General features: G+C 42.6%; 1 protein-coding gene across 7 annotated transcripts in view; it reads left to right on the forward strand.

Annotated features, from left to right (window-relative positions):
* HNRNPM (heterogeneous nuclear ribonucleoprotein M) overlaps positions 1 to 16824 on the forward strand; it is a 39051-nt gene that overhangs the window by 17737 nt on the left and 4490 nt on the right. For 2 of the 7 annotated variants that reach the window (XM_028093162.2, XM_088017689.1), the window contains 9 exons: positions 573 to 611; positions 729 to 764; positions 2010 to 2163; positions 2981 to 3030; positions 3906 to 3966; positions 6741 to 6842; positions 7898 to 7942; positions 8406 to 8483; positions 15664 to 15717. In XM_028093162.2, the coding sequence (XP_027948963.1) occupies positions 573 to 611; positions 729 to 764; positions 2010 to 2163; positions 2981 to 3030; positions 3906 to 3966; positions 6741 to 6842; positions 7898 to 7942; positions 8406 to 8483; positions 15664 to 15717 (619 nt within the window). Of the gene's footprint in view, positions 1 to 572; positions 765 to 2009; positions 2164 to 2980; positions 3031 to 3905; positions 3967 to 6740; positions 6843 to 7897; positions 7943 to 8405; positions 8484 to 11915; positions 12015 to 15663; positions 15718 to 16824 lie in introns of all 7 variants that reach the window. The other 5 variants (XM_028093156.2, XM_028093158.2, XM_088017686.1 and 2 more) reach the window with 5 other exon arrangements.

Genomic DNA, 16824 nt, shown 5'->3' on the forward strand with positions numbered 1-16824 from the left:
AGAGAGGAGAGCATGGTAGGGTTTAAGGTTTCTGTATGTTGAAGAGACACATGAAAGGGCAAAGAGTTTCAAGACTAGTGTCAATGCCAGAGTTTCACAAACCTGTCCAGACCTTAACACGAGTCAAACGCCTGAATAACGTGAAGGACCGGAGTACCTCGGTGATCTAGAACTGCGTTTTCAAACTTTTGGAAAAAATCACTGATGGGGTTATCAGAAATTACAAAACCCCATTGAAAATTAGATTCAACTATACCAAGCCTGTGAAGATCTTATTTCCGTCTGGAAGTGTTCTATGTTATATCAACTAATTCTGTCATCAAACCCCCCCCCCCTTTTTTTAGTTAAGTTGAGAGCTAAATTTTACGCTGTTTCTTTCTTCCCCATTCCTTTGGCTGGAATTCTTCCTAGCCTGATGGTTGAGTTCATTTGAATTTCTTGTTATAGATTTCGAGACATGCTTTCCAAACAACCTCTCAATCTCTGGAGTTTTGGGAATATCACTTTTTGTGAGATCATGGTTTTAGTTGTCACTGGGTCAGTTAAATGTAACACTTCTGTGCTTGTTTTAGGATCCTGATGGTGAACATGCCAGGAGAGCAATGCAAAAGGTGATGGCTACGACCGGTGGGATGGGTATGGGACCAGGTGGCCCAGGAATGATTAATATCCCACCCAGTATCCTAAATAATCCTAACATCCCAAATGAGATTATCCATGCATTACAGGCTGGAAGACTTGGAAGCACAGTATTTGTAGCAAATGTAAGTAAACGGAAACATTGTCTAAAGTAGAAAATCAGAACTTTATGAAATAATCTTGTTAATATGTTATAAATTCTGATGTTTAAGAAGAAAAAATTTTTAAAAAGAGGGTTATGCTTGGGGTGCCTGGGTGGCTCAGTTGGTTAAGCATCTGACTTTTGATTTTGGTTCAGGTCATGATCAAGCCCCGTGTCGGGCTCCCTGCTTAGTGGGGAGTCTGCTTCTCCCTCTCCTTTCTCTCTCCCTTTGTGCTCTCCCTCCCCCCCACTCTCTCTTAAATAAGTAAAATGAAAAAAGAGAGTTATGTTCTCTTCTTGATCTGTTTAAAAAAATAACTTTGAAGTTGGACTTTGTTCCAGGGTGACCACTGCAGTGATAAATCGTAGGCCTGACCATAGTCCTATTGAGGCCACGTTTACTGACTTTGCTGGTTACAGAAGTGGCAGCTGAGTCTGCATTCCCTGTGGGTTTAGTTAGGTGCAGGTCAAAAAAGTCTGTGAACAGGGCTGACATTTCCCTCCCTCTTGTTGTGTCTGGGATGAAAGATAATACCCTTGCCATTTGCAAGGGGAAATATTTTTAAAGGAAAGTGAGTTGGGGAGGATGATGGTAAACCAAGGAACAAAAAAAGTTTTTTTTTTTTTTAATGTTCACAAAGTAAGCATTAATTTGAAAGGTATGAGGTGACTTAACCTGTTCTTTCAGAGAAAAGAGTGAATAGTAGTTAAGGCCAGGCTTTGTAATCTATCTGAAGAATTCTACTGCAGGTGATAAATTTTTGTGACATATTTATTTATTTAGATTTTATTTAGTTGCAAGAGCTTGATTGGGGGAGGGGAGGGACAGGAAGAAGCAGACTCCCCGCTGAGCAGAGAGCCTTACGAGGGCCTCAGATCCCAGGATTCTGAGATCATGACCTGAGCGGAAGGCAGATGCTTAACTGACTGAGCCACTGAGGCACCCCATTTATCTATGTATATTTATTTGTTATATATTATTATTTTTTTAGATTTTTATTTTTATTAACTACACTCTACACCCAGCATGGGGCTTGAACTCACGACCCCAAGATTAAGAGCTGCATGCTCTGTTGACTGAGGCTGCTGGGTGCCTAGTACAATAAAAATAACTTGATATTATTTTTAAATGTTTGTTTCCAGCCAAAGCATACTGCACTCATACGGTGAAAATGTTCTTTCTAAAGATGTCTGCATTGAGATTTTTCTCTTACTTTCTCTTGATTAGCTGGATTATAAAGTTGGCTGGAAGAAACTGAAGGAAGTTTTTAGTATGGCTGGTGTGGTGGTCCGAGCAGACATTCTTGAGGATAAAGATGGAAAAAGTCGTGGAATAGGCACTGTTACTTTTGAACAATCCATTGAAGCTGTGCAAGCTATATGTATCCTTTTATCAGAGTTCAACTCTTGGTGAACAATTTGGCCTAAATGTTGTATTAATAATACAGGTTTTTTGGGGGAAGTGGTAACTTTGTGTGTTAGTGTTTCCTAAGTGACTGGAGGGAATGCGTTATTGTGGAGTTTAAAAGTTAGTTCTCTGTGTTGGAATTGATTCAGTACTGCATAGAGAGAGAAGAGGAACACACCCATGAGTGGTCTTTTCCAGCCTTCTCTCTTAGAGAAGTTTGGTCTGAAGGGAGAAGTCTATAAAGAATGTGCCTCTGGAGAGAAAGTCCATTGTTATTTCATATATAAGTCTTTGGCCCTATTTCTCCAAAGGGTTGACTTTATTCTAGAAGAAACACTTCTCTCTGGCCCTAGAGTAATATCTTTGTAGTCACAATGGAGAACGCCACACATGAACACAGTGACTAAACTCAGATAAGGCTGTTACTGTGTCTCTTAGGCAGAAATCATGGTACTTCAAAAGATGGTGGAATACTTGGCCCAGCGGACTCCTACAGAAAACTCATGCCAGTACTTAGGAGGATGGTCTGGTGAGAAGTTAGGGTTATACGAATGAAGCTCTACACCTGAGGAATAAGCTAACATTTACTCCCCTGCCTACCCTTGAGTTCTATTTATTGTTGCTTTTATGCTTATTGTAGAAACACATATTTTAAAAGTATAATGAAAAATCAAAATGGTTCATAAGTTCATTAGGGGCCCTGGTAGTAGTTGGAGTATTTTTCTTCTGTATTTCTCTCCTGCTGTGCGTGTTTTTAGAATTGCAAGAAATAACCTTAATTGTAATATCAGCTATGTTTAATGGTCAACTGCTATTTGATAGACCAATGCACGTGAAAATGGTAAGTTAATAGGATGTCTTTCTGTATAATCAAATAAGTCTAGGAAAAACATGGGATTATTAAAAGTATATAGGCACTCTGCTATATTTATGGATCAGTCTACATTAAATAGGGTGCAGTATGTTGAGCAAATTTATGACAAACAACTTTTTGCTTGCATGTGCAGCTCTTCAGATATTCTTTACGCAGTTGCCTCTTTTTGGCATGGTCAGGTGGTCAGTTGAATATCCTGCTTTAAGCAAGTGATCAGTTTCAAAGATGGTTATGTACATGGGTTTCCACTTTTCATAGTATTGCATTAGAATGTTTAGCCAGTGTCTTGTCTGTTGTGAACATGCTAAGTCTGATTCAGACAGCCTTAAAACTTCTTCTGAAGTACTTCAGTGATAAACTTTAGCCCTGCTGTGGCTCTGCCATGGGTAATAATGAATCAATACAAGCATGACTAACATGCTGAGGACAATCTAGGTAGGGCTCAAATTCACAAGGAAAATAAAAGGAACTGTAAAAGGGTATGGTATCGTAGTTACCTTAAACATTCAGTTTGTGTTTTTGAGTAGATTAATTGCTTAAGTGACTTAAAAGTCAAAAAGCATGAAAAAGATACAGTGTAAGAGTCTTGCCCTTACTTCATATCCAGGTCCCATTCATTCCCCATAGCAATATGGATGTATATTTTTATCTTTCCCTCTTTTACACAAAAGGTATTTCTCCGTAATTTTTTTTTTTTTAAACACTTGTGTGTTATTCCATGGCATAGGTGGGTCGTAATTTTCTAGCCAGTCCTCTATTGTTGGGAGTTGTTTCCATCTTTTGCTGTTGCAAAGCTTTGCTTCAAGGAAGGAATACTGAGATTTAGTCACTTTCTTTTTCAGGATGAAAGGGCCTTACCAAAGGGAGATTTTTTTCCTCCTGAGCGTCCACAGCAACTTCCCCGTAAGTAGTCTCAATATGGCTTAGGTTTTGAATTTGATTAATACTAACCAGAAAAGAACACCTGGGTGGCTCATTCGGTTAAGCTCTGCTTTCGGCTCAGGTCATGGTCCCAGGGTCCTGGGATCGAGCCCCACATCGGGCTCCCTGCTCAGTAGGGAGCCTGCTTCTCCCTCTCCTCCTTGCTTGTGCTCTCTGCTGCTGCGCTCTCAAATAAAATCTTAAAAAAAAAAAAAAAACAACCAGAAAACTACACTTACCCTTGAGCTTGTGCCATGTTATTCTGCAGTTCCCTTGATCGTTCTTAAGGGAAAGCTTCAGAAAGTGTTTGGTTTTTGTTTTTCTATAAATTTTTCAGGGTGAGAAATGAACAGAGATTCACAACTTAGGAAAGGTTGTTAGGATTACTTTTGTGGTGAGGCAGACTACATCCTAGAGGATGTAGTTGGGTGTTTTGAAAGTATCCTGTGGAAGGAAGAACCAGAAACTGCAAAGGGAATTAAAACCAGGTTGCACTTGGGTTCAGAAGAGATTGGTTAGTACTGTATGGCCCAGCAGTGCCACCCTTAGGTATATTCCAAGGGCCCGAAAACAACGTCCACAGAGAAACTTATATACGGATGTTCCTAGTAGCATGATTTCAGTTGATAAATGAATAAATGTGGTAAATTTATAGAATGGGCTATTACTCATATAAAGGAACAAAGTACTGATAACTGCCACAGCGTGGATGAACCTTGATTCCATCTGTAGGTAATGTCCAGAGTAGGTGAATCCCATAGACCGAAAGTAGATTAGTGGTTGGCTGGGGAGAGGGGTAAGTGGAGAATTGTTCTTGAGGTGATGACAGTGTTTCGGAATTAGATGGTGGCAGTAGTTGTAATGTAACTCCAACTAAGCTAAAACTCAATGAACTATACACTTTGGATGCATCTTATGGTATGTGAAGTACAACAATCCAAATTTTTATATAGGGTCTCTTGAAACATCCAGGTGAAAGAGTGTCCGACAGGGAAGGCTAAGTGACTGGTCACCTCACAGATGGAAATGGTGCATATTAGTGAAGCCCTAGGCATGTTTTTTGGCAAGCTCACAGGGCTGAGTGAAGCCTGAGCATAGGTAGCGGTGAGAGTGAGGGCTTCTAGCAGCGGGAGGGCAGGGGAGTCAGAAGGAAGACGGGGTTGAGTGGCAGGAGAGGAGAGCTTGTTTGTGCTATGTTGGGAGAACTGTCTACCAGGTGGGGCAGTTGGGGAGGATCTTTTCAGAGGACCAGGGACTGTCTCTGGTCTGGAGAGGGACTCAGGCCTAAGGCCCATTAGATTGAATTGAATGGGAGCCTAGACTAGAACAGAAACACAAATGCCTTTGTGGTTTAATATTATGAAAGCACAATGGAGGCAGGTTTTGAGGGGAGGTCAGTGGCTTCAAGAGTAGAAGATGGCTTATCTGTTGAAAATAAACATTTTTTAGAGAAGGACCACATTTCTTTGTCCTAATCAGTGTGGCCACTTGGCAGTGATCACTCAGGATCAGGGCGATGGCTCTTGTTGACTTTTGTGCCTAGAGGAGGTGGGAAGAGGGCTATTTGGGAGCCTTGGCTGGCACACACTAGGCCCTAGGGATCCCATTATCCATGACTTTTGGTCTCCTAGCACGTTTCAGAGATTGCTTTGGGGAGTAAATAACCTTGGTGATCTCTTGCTGCTGTTTCTGTGCAATTTAAAAACACAGGGCTGTTAAATAGATTAAATATTTGTGAACTGGTATCGGGGGTGGTTGTTGTTGTTGTTTTTAATGAGCTTGGTTTCCATTTAAAAATGTCTCACCCGGTCGTGGTTTAAGCCTCAGACCAGGGTCACTCAGAGCATCACAAATGTGATGCTATCACTATCAGGTTTTGTTGGCTGTTTTGAGACCAGTCTGTATTCTTACATCCCTGCTTGTGTGTGGAGCATGGAGTTGAGAGTGGACTGGGTGTTGATCCACAGGTTAGAAAGATTTCTGGGCAGAAGATACACTAGGTTCACTGTTAGGAAAATGGCCCACAGTGGAGTCAGAGAATAGTGTATGCCCAGTGTGTTAATTTGCTGTTCTATAGCATTGTATTTTCTTGGGAAAAGTCCTTTGGGCTACCAGGTTGGGAGGTGGAGGTTGGGCATACTTGCGCTGCTGGCCATCCAATGTCCTTCATTGCCTATTTTATTTTATTTATTTATTTTAAGATTTTTATTTATTTGACAGAGACACAGCGAGAGAGGGAAGGAACATAAGCAGGGGGAGCGGGAGAGGGAGAAGCAGCCTTCCCACAGAGCAGGGAGCCTGATGCGGGGCTCGATCTCAGGATCCTGGGATCATGACCTGAGCCGAAGGCAGATGCTTAACTGACTGAGCCACCCAGGCTCCCCTTAATTGCCTTTTTTAATCACGCATTTCTCAATTCGAGATTTAGGGAAACAAATAAGTATCTGTGATTCTTAACATGTGGGTTCATAATTCTTCTCTGTAATTTTCAAGTAACTGATTTTCACTTGTGCTTGTTTAATACATATCACAAACTCTAATCTGTAATTGCGTATGAAAAGTTATGCCTTGAAAGGGATAGCTCCCAAGTGTACCAGTGCCGAATTCTGAATTAGGCCCTGGGTTTGCCCGTGGAGGTGGGTGGATGGGAATGGAGTGTGACATTTACAGCACAGTAAACAAAGGCTTTTTTTCCCTTGGAAGGTTACGGTTTTCTAAGTGGACTCTACACTTACAACTTTCTCTTTTCTTTTCAGATGGACTTGGTGGTATTGGCATGGGGTTAGGCCCAGGAGGACAGCCTATTGATGCCAATCACCTGAATAAAGGCATTGGCATGGGAAACATAGGACCCGCAGGTGAGAACCACAGTGTACTTTGACTGGAGGTGTCTGGGGAAGTTAGTCAAGTGAACTCTTGGGATAATTGGACATTGAGTACTTCAAATGGAATAAAGATTTAATGGGGGCAAAATTCCCTCATTCATCTCTGATTCATTTTGATAAAAATAATATTTTGTGTTTTTACTGAATTGAATCCTTTTTTTGAAAATTGTTATACTTTGCATTTTATCCTTTCATGACCTTCCGAGCTGAGGTAGTTAAGCTGTTCGATAAAAGGAGGCAAGCCAGAGAGTTGGTCTTGCTCAAGGTCACACTGTCAGTTAGTGACAGAGACTATAGGTCTCCTGACCATGGGACCACAGCACTGCCACAGTCTTATTACCCAGACACCCCTTGGGCTCTCGCCTGGTGTTGATACGGCATCTAGACTACGGTAGTCTTAGGTCTCTCTTGAAATCCTTTGAATTGCAGGGAGGATGTCCCTTCACCCTGCTACTGTCAGTTCTGCATATCCCTTGTCTCCCTCCCAGATTAAACTCTGGGCTTACCTCAGCGCCCTGGACCATGACCTCATATGGCCCTATCAGTTTGACTGCCACCCCCACCCCCCGCCCCCTAACTAATGCCTAAGAAGAAAGGGGTGGTGGGGAGGGAAGCCTCACTGTTTTTAGGAACTGTTTATTTAGAGAGTTTTATCTTTTTAAACTTAATGTTCCCTAAAATAAGCTTCTAAAAAAGTGAGTGTTCTCCAGTTTGTACTGGCTAATTATATATCATGTTTAAAATGGTCTGACGTAGTTATTTATTAAAACTGTATGTGTAAAGAATTTTGAGTCATGTGGTGATTATTTTGTTAAAGACTTGTTAAAGACATAGTTTCTTGGAATGTGATAGTTTGACAGGTGAGATGGTAGAGCCCCCCCTGTCCTCCTTTGCCTTGTCGATTAAAATATATTCATAACCAGGGATGTTTTTTGTTCACTTGCTGGTTTGGAATTACTTGTGCTTTTTAAGTTCAAACATTACTGCTTTGACATAATTTTAGTTTGCATTGACTTTTTCTTTTTAAGGAATGGGAATGGAAGGCATAGGATTTGGAATAAATAAAATGGGAGGTAAGAGATTTAAAATGAAGTACAAATGTAATCACTTTTAGGTATGGTTTTCTCTCACCGTTCCTCTTTCTTTTCCCTTAAGCCTTGCATGAATTCTCACTTTGGTTTCCAAAAACTGAGTCTAGAAATTAATTTTTCCCGTCACTCTTTCCACTGGGTATCTTGGCTTTTGGTTCTGGCTTTCTCACTAACTAGCTCTGTGACCTTGGGCAAATCACTCCATCTCTCTGGGCCTCTCTTTGCTTGTCTGTTAAGGGGGTTGGATCAGATTAGCTTTTTGAAGATGGTGATTTTTAGGTGAGGGCACTAGCATTTTTTCTCCAAAAGCCCTTACACTTGGTAAGGAAGTTCTTGGCAGAAAATGCCCAGGGTGAAACTTGTGAAAAAATCTTTCTTTTCCTGATGAGTTGGAGCTGTCTCATTGGAATGATGCTCAAATGGGAATGTCGAATGTCTCTTGCAGGCATGGAGGGACCTTTTGGTGGTGGTATGGAAAACATGGGTCGATTTGGATCTGGGATGAACATGGGCAGAATAAACGGTAAGACTTATGCTTCCTTCCTGCTTCCACCTGCCCCCCCCTGCTAGCTGTTGGCTCTTGGGCGACCTTGAGGCAGCACACCCATTTTTAATGAATAATTGCCCCTTCCACTTTTCTGTTGAATTCGATGTTTTTGAATTGCCTTAAATGTTATTAAAATCACAAGTTTGTATTCCAGAAGCTAGACTTCCTAGTAGGTGTTAATCCCGTTAGTCACTAAACTGTGTGTTGTGTTCTGAATCTCCCTGATAATTACCCAATAAAAATAACTGCTTTTTGTTGTCTCCAGCACTAGCAAGCATCCTGTAGATATCTTTGGTTATGTTTTGCTCATTTTAAAATTGTCTTCAAGTGTAAGGGATTAGTTTTAGTTTCTTTGGAGTTTTTGATCAAATTCATATCTTTCCTGGAGTGCTGGAGTGCATCAGTTCTTGATCGTCTGCTCTGATAAAACTCTGAGTTGTGAGCAGAGACGTTGATTTAATTTAGCATTTACATAGTGCAAATTTTGGTGTACTATCACTCGGAGCTTTCATCCCCTTAATAGAAATATACTATCATAGTAACAGTTTGTTTTTTCATCTAGTCCTTGCAAGAACCACATGATTTGTAGGTACTTTTATCACCATTTTGTCAGAAACTGAGGCCCAGAGAGTGACTTGCCTAAGGTCACATGGCTAGTTATAATGGGATATATATGGATCCCGGCTATCTGGCTCCAGAGCCTGGCTCTTAGTCACACTGTGATCCTGCCTTTCAGAACTGACTCCAGCATGGGCATCATCCCCTTCTCAGTGGGCCTGTAGAGTGTGCTTTGAGAAACCCTGCCGACTGTATTTCTGAAATCCTTTGGGGGTTGGTTTGACTCTTTGACCCCCACCTGTGGGGATGTTGCTTCCCTTAAACACAAACTTCCCTGGGATGGAAAGTCATTAAAGATTTGCATTTAAATGTTTCTTTGCTGACCTGCAGTATCTTTACTGTGAAGATAGAATAGAGCAAGCGAGTCTCTTCCTAGGATAACTGTCAAACTGGAAAGAAGGAAAATTCTGATGAATAAACTGCCCTTCTTCATGGGTTTGCCTTGTTCTAGATGATGATAAAAAGATATGAGGAAGTCCTCACCGTTAGGAATGAAAGGGACAAAGGTCTGCATTTCCAGTGTACTTTCAGGCTAGCCTGTAGCTCATAATGTGTATAGGAATTCTAATAAAAGGTGAGGAGTCTGGCTTGGTAAAGTGTTTGCTCAAAACAGATGAGTCATTAGGAAATGGGGTTTTTCGTTTGAGCAGTGGAGTGATGTCATTGAGAAGTGGATGGAGAGGGGTGGGGCTGTGCTGAGCAGTGTGAGCAAAGTCCTTGGTAATCTGGCAGGTGGAGTGCCACAGTCACAGTTCTGGGCCTGGTGATCAAAGGTTCACAGTGCTCATTCTCCTGGAGAGCAACAGTGGGAGGATGTGTTCTGATGCAGTGTTCTTAGATGTTCCGAGATAAAGGTACTTCGAGTCCTCCCTCATCATCCTCTGCAGTAGACAACAGAGAATGCTCTACTTCCACTTGAGCTGTGTTCTGAGCTTTGAGTGCAGTCAACTTTATCAGGGGAAAAGTTGATAAAGATGTTTTGGATTTAATTTAATGTTTAGTTGGTGACCGTAATGCATCCACCAAGGTCGTGGGTGCTGACCTCAGACTGATGAGAAATCAGTCTCGGCCAGTCAACAGTACAGGTCAAGTCCTGATAGAATGGATATTAAAAATTACAAATTAAAAAGTCATCAAATGCCAGACAATGATATGATACAATATTTGGCAAGGAAAACTCTTTTTGGGTAGTACATTGGAATTCACAGAGGGTTCCCTGAACTGTAGAGCCTGTTGACCGTTGGGAAGATAAGTTGTTTGGTTTTCTTTTTGTTTTCGTTTGGGAAGATGAGTTCTGAGGGCCTTTGCTGACAAATTAATACCTACATATGACTTCCTTATCTCAAGGGGGCGGAGTGCTGCCTTTTTTATGCCCTTATGATAGGGATTAAAGGAGTACAGCAGAGCATTGTCCATTACAGTGCCGCTCTGGGATTTCCCTTCTGCCTACCACATGCAAGCTTGCGCAAGTTAGTTATATTTTCAGCAGATGGCATGCCACCAACCTATGAGATTCAGTTGGGTCTATTCAGACTATGAATAGCAAGTTCACCATTGCTAAAATCTGTTTTCTTTTCTTCTTCTTCTTTTTTTTTTTTTTTTTTTAACTAGAGTGAGCATGAAGGGGGTTGGTGCATAGGCAGACAGGGAGAAGCAGATTCCCCGCTGAGCAGGGAGCCTGATGTAGGGCTTGATCCCAGGACCCGGAGATCATGACCTGAGCCGAAGGCAGTCGCTTAAGAGACTGAACCACCAAGGCGCCCCTCTGCTGCATTTTCTAATTAATTCATAATGGCTAGCCTGCTTCCACCCCTTTGGTAGGCTTGTTCACTTCATTGAAAAGTATAGGGACTTGAGCTGCATATAACTATTTTCGGTAGTTATGCGATAAAAGGTGATCATTATATAGCACCTGATTTTTAAGGAGCAACATTAACTAGAGTTTTCAAGGACCTCTCAGTATGGGAGGGAGACACAGTGTGATACACATCTTAAGTCTTGCTTTAGAGGAAAGAAGTAGCCAATAATGGGATCATCAAAGGCTTTCTCCAGCAGTTTACAGCTGTGGTAAGGCTTTTTCCCCATAGAAGCTAAGACCTTTTTTTTTAAAAGATTGTTGCAAAACATAAGTCTTGGCTGTCAGCATAGAAAAAAAATAATGAAGTTACCAACATCCTTGTGTAGATGAAACTACCTGTGTTAGGAGAGATGTCCCGTTATATACAGGCATGTTTCTATATTGTGTGTGGATGTGCTTTTGTTAGTAGAGCATGGATTTTTGCATCGGGTTTAGGTTCCAGCCTTTGCCTCACCGCTTAACCGGGCATGTGACCTTGGTCAAGTTACTAAGGCATTTGAGCCTCTTTCTTGGTAAAGGGGCAGTGATGTTGCAGGCTCTTGTGGGATTCCATGAACTGTTAGCACACCTAGAGCCCTGGGTGGGGCGGGGCACGTGGGAAGTACCGGGCAGGTGGTAGCTGCTACCGCAGTCTGCCTTTGACTCCGCGTGCGCCCACGCCGGTTGCTGTAGGAGCAGGTGCTTGGTGTACCTTACTCATGGGGGGCTTTCCTGAAAGTTGTCAGTTAGTCCTTAATGGATTAAAGGTAGGTAGTTTTCACGGATTCACTTGAGGTGACCTTTTTAAGGAAAAAAGGATGAATGATGGTTTCTCTATAGAAAGAGTGGACATGCTGACTTGGTGGCGGCTGTTGTGTGCCTGTAGTATACTTGTCATGTCTAAAACACAGTGGTATTCCTGGAAAGGCCTAGGGTAATATTTTTCTCCACAGAGATGGAGCGTGGCATGGGTGCAGGATTTGAGAGAGACTTTGCCAGAGACAAGATGGGAATGTCTCGAAGCTTTGGCGAGCCCCTTGGCAGAGGAATGGGTAAGAAGGCTCCACGTGGGCGGGGGCTCACCCCCTGGGGTGCAGGCTCACCCTCAGGCCAGAGGTTCTTTCTTAGGCAAAGTCAGCTGTTTTTCCATAGTCTTTTAAAAAATTGAACATTTTTTAGACCTAGGTAAAAACTTCTGGTCCTTGAATTTTTTATTGGTATCAATAGAACCATTTTTCTTTAGTTTTTTCAGGTGGCTTCTTTGGTTGCACTGGTATAAGATGTTTGCTTGCTGTGGGAGTTAGAACCGCTGCGTTACCCAGCACCGGCTCTCTGGAGTGGTAGAGGTTTCGGAGACCCTGCTGAGAGGGGTGTGAATTCCCTTGTCCAGGGCACTGTGGTGGTCTAGTTAACGGATGGCAGGGTGTGCTTGCTGGTACCTTTAAAAGAGGCCTCAGGGAACTGGAGTTTTCTGATGCTGGAAGGCCTGGCGTATTGTGCCGAAGTGCAGAGAAACTCTTGTTTTGGTTTTGGTTAGATTGCAAAGCAGTTTCTTTACTTCTCGGTAAATGTCTCTCCCCTCTCCCGTTTTGAGTTTAGATGTTTCTGAGAATCCGCCAGCTTAATTCTTCATTAGTATGGTGCAAAAGAGATTGTCCAGTTGGGGGCTCTTAAGTTTGTGTCTGTCAAAGGCGATTTGGAGCGTGGATCCATACTCTTCCCCCATCTTCACCTGCTTCTCATTCTGTGCAGATGTGAGGCTTCTAGGTGACCGCCTCAGAGCGCTCAGCCTCTGTCTTTGGGGGACCCATTGAGTTAGGTGTGAGGATTTTAAGCCCTTTTGTATAAGTTTGTATTAGATATGTTCTTAGAATTTATGAAAGTCCTAGAAAGATTGATCATCCAGCTCATCAGTGAGACCAGATTCTTCTGTGGATTATTTCTGGGACTCCCATCCTCTTTGTGTTGTGTCCTCCATGAAAACCAGGAACTGTTAGAAACCGTGTCCCTCAGAGTGGAGGGAAACAGTTGTTTGGTGGAGACTTGTTTCTCTTTTTCCCTACTGGCAGTTAAGTAGCTGGAAGGACTTTCTTGTGTCTTACTAGGCTGGTAGTGAAGATTTACTTTTTTTTTTTTTCCCCTTGTGCTTGTCTGATATGACTGACTAGTTTTATTGTAGTTAATCCCAAAGCTTTAGAATTTTGGGGATGAGTTCATAATCCTTATGTGACTAGGTTAGCCGAAAGTTTCTTATTACTATGACTGATTGTGTTTTGGTGTCCTGGAACAGCAGGATATATATATATATATTTTTTTTTTTTAAGATTTTTTATTTTTTTATTAGGGGGAGTGGCAGGCAGAGGGTGAGGGAGAAGCAGGCTGCCTGCTCAGCAGGGAGTCCGATGTGGGGCTCAATCCCAGGACCCTGGAATCATGACCTGGGCCGAAGGCAGCCGCTTAACCAACTGAGCCACCCAGGCGCCCCGGCAGCAGGATATTTTTAAAAATATTTAAAAAACTTTTCATTTGGCTGCAAAAAGCAATTTGTGGATACTGAGGGTAAGAAGAACAAGATGGCACATGACTTTGCTTCCATAGGCTCTTCTTCCTGCCTTAGGCCTTTAATTCTTTGCCACACTGTGGTGCCTCTCAACCTCTGTGATGAGGCTGGTGGCCTTGTCCTGGTTCGTGGAGAAGGGGTGGATCTAGTGAGGTCATTATGTTTCATGGCAACAGGAAACTCCTCCAGTCCCGACCTGAATAGAAATGTCATCTGTCTCCTGCTACTTTGCCACCTTCTCTCTGATTGAGACTCTCTTGTCTCTTTGTCCTGAGTCCTCCCAAAGTGACATGGGCAAGAGCAAAGGGCTTTGTTCTGGAATTCCCTGCTGCTACTTGTGATCAGACCCAATTTAGTAAAAAGGTGTCTAAGTTTAAGTTGGGATTTCAGACTAGTTGACCTGGATGGGTTTTTTGTTTTGTTTTGTTTATTCAGTTCTTGATTTCTCTCTCCTTTCTGGTTTTCACTTGAAAGTTGAATTGTTTCGGTGCTACTTTCTGTAGTGTCTCCCCATTCAGTGTCCCTTCTCTACTATCAAGGCAGTAGATCTTTGCCCTTGTTTCTGCAAACCACTGTACTTGGTGGTGCAGGGATGTAGACTTGTGGTCCTTGATCTTGAAGAAGGGGGTGCAGCTGAGGAGACGATGCTCAGTGACTCAGGGCAGCACCAGACGTCCGTACATAGAAGTGGCCTAGTGAGGGTGTCATTGAAGATGTTGGTTCCTAGGCCCTTGGCAGACGGGTGAGCAACACACAAAGGTGATCGTTTTCCTACGTGGCTGATAGAAGTTTTCTGCTGAGAACACTGGATCTGAGCAGAAGTGCAAGACCGTGCAGGAGATGCAGTTGAAGCTGGAGGGGCTGGGTGTCAGAGTTCAGTGTAACTATAGAGGGTGTACTGGCAGGATAGAGAAGGCTGACAGCATCAGGTGCAGAGACTTGGAGGTGAGGGTCTACCTGGGGTCGAAAGATTCAAGTTCAGAGTCAGGGAGGTCTGTGAATGCCCATGAAAAGAATTTTTCCTTTTTCTTCAAATCAGTGGTGTGCCGATTGTGAAGCTTTTGCAAGGAATATTTTGATCTAAGTTCTGATTTAGGAAAGTGAAGCTAGGCCTGGGTATGCTGAGCAGGATCGGTGTCACGGAATAAGTAAGCCCTACTTGTTTGCAGGCTGGAGGTCTGTTGTTTCTTGGTATGCTTTCCCACGTCCTTCCTGTAGCAGGTAGTTGTAGTACCAGAAACAGCTGTGGGGTTAGGGTTAATCTCTGTGGTCTCAGTCATAAAGTTAGATATGCTCTGGGGCTATTGGTCCACATTGCTGAGCACACTTTGTGACCAGAGAAGGGGGGTGGGTACAAATCTCTTTACACGGTGAAGAGCTGAGAAGAAACTTTTAAAAGCTAGTACTAACCCTACAGCATTAGACAAAATTTATAAAGAGGTTTGGATGAATCGTGGGCAAACAAGCAACAGTGTTTTCTGTTTTCGACAACGTGTTGGATGTGGTTTGGATGCGTTGGGGTTTTTATTTTCCTGAAGCTTTGTCTGTCACTTAATCATCATCACACCCAGCTCCTTCCAGGTGGGGCTGGTGGGCTTAGCTTGCTGGAGTCTTTCCATGCATGACTTGTTAATGAGGTCATACTTCAGCACTGCACGCAGTTGCTGCTGGTTTTCAGGGTTTTGGCAGTAAGTATATCCACAGCTTCAGTTTGCTAAAGGATGACTGTGAGGTGTTGATTGGATCTGGTGGGTGAGTGCAGGCTTCAGCCGGAGTACTGAGGCTCTGGACCAGCTTTAGAAAACTGTGCCACTGGCCCCATTCTTGCTCTGATTTTCTAAGTTCACTTCATTGGTGCACACTGGCTCTTACTTAGCTCTGCTGGGCGCATTCCCAGATGGTCTTGCCAACTGGGCTCAGACTCTGGAGCTACATGGGATCCTAGTATCATGACCCATCATCAAGGACTCTTAACAGTTTTCTAGTAAAATGATCCTGTCTGTGTGTGTATTTCTTAACCCCTCCCCCTTCCTTGTTTTATTTTTAAATTAGTAATATTCTTATTCTGGAATCTGTAATAAACAAATTTCTGTTATCATAGAGAAATTTGGCTAATTTTTTTTTCTTCCTGATTTCCTTAGAAATCCTAAGTAATGCACTGAAGAGAGGAGAGATCATTGCAAAGCAGGGAGGAGGTAGGAAACGCTTAGTTTTGATGTTTTGATTTTTAGAATAGGCTGTTATTACTGGGGGATAGTAGAGTGTAGTGGTGGAAAGCATGGGCTCTAAAATAGACTGCCTGGGTGGGAACCAGCTCTGTCTCGTCCTAGCTGTGTGACATTTGGCAAGTTACTGAACCTCTTTGTTTTCCATACTGTAAATGGGGATATAATGGTATCTACTTCATAGGGTTGTTGTGTAGAGTACATGAGTCAATGCATAAAAGAGAATACACAACATAAGTGCTACGTAAGCGTTAGCCGTTGTCATTATTATAATATCCATGTAATTTGGGGTCTTTGTTGTTTTAAATACCATAAAATTGTGAATTCCTGAAAGTAAATACCTAATTATAAAAGTACAGTAGCTCCATTTCTAACAAATGCTTACTAAACTGTACATTTGTACTGATACTCAGAAAATTATTTTTTAAAAAATTATCTACAATCTCACTGCCCAGTGATGAGTGCTGTAAACATTTTGGACTATATCCTTCCATTAATACACACCTTTTTTTTTTATGGGTACTTAAAACTAAATGAACTTCTTTTGTCAGCTTGATCTCCCCCCGCCCCCCCAATGGCTCTGAGTGCCTTGGCATTTCCTTGGTAACTCCACTTGCTGGTTATTTCTGTGGTGCGCTGATTCTAAAACTCCACATGGGCACCGTTTTTCCCTTGTTCTCTGCTGCTTTTGGCATCCGGGGGCTCAGCCTGATTTCTGATGTTCTTGAGCATGCTACCTGCCCTTTTCTAGTTATCTTGCCCTTTTTTTTTTTTTTTTTTTTTTAGTTTCTGAGAAATTTCTGCTCTCAGAGCAGAACTTGTGTTTCTTAAATTGTGTTTATATTTTGCCACTTGGTGTGCTGTTATTCAGCATGACTAAGGAAATAGTCCTGGAGGAAGTGGAGTGACACGTGAGGTCAGTCAGAGACTCACAGAAACTTCTGAGTCTCCTTTTCTTGAATTCACATCTTGCACTGGGCCGCTTGGGTCAGGAATGGGCTGGCTGTGGGCTCAGCTGACCTTTTTCAGAGGCAGGTGGTGGTGGTGGTGGTGGTGGTGGTGGTGGTGGTGGTGAAG

The sequence above is a fragment of the Eumetopias jubatus genome, unplaced genomic scaffold, assembly GCF_037043125.1.
Source record: "Eumetopias jubatus isolate StellerSeaLion01/CBP00866 unplaced genomic scaffold, mEumJub1_p1.0 scaffold_1, whole genome shotgun sequence".
NCBI lineage: Eukaryota > Metazoa > Chordata > Mammalia > Carnivora > Otariidae > Eumetopias > Eumetopias jubatus.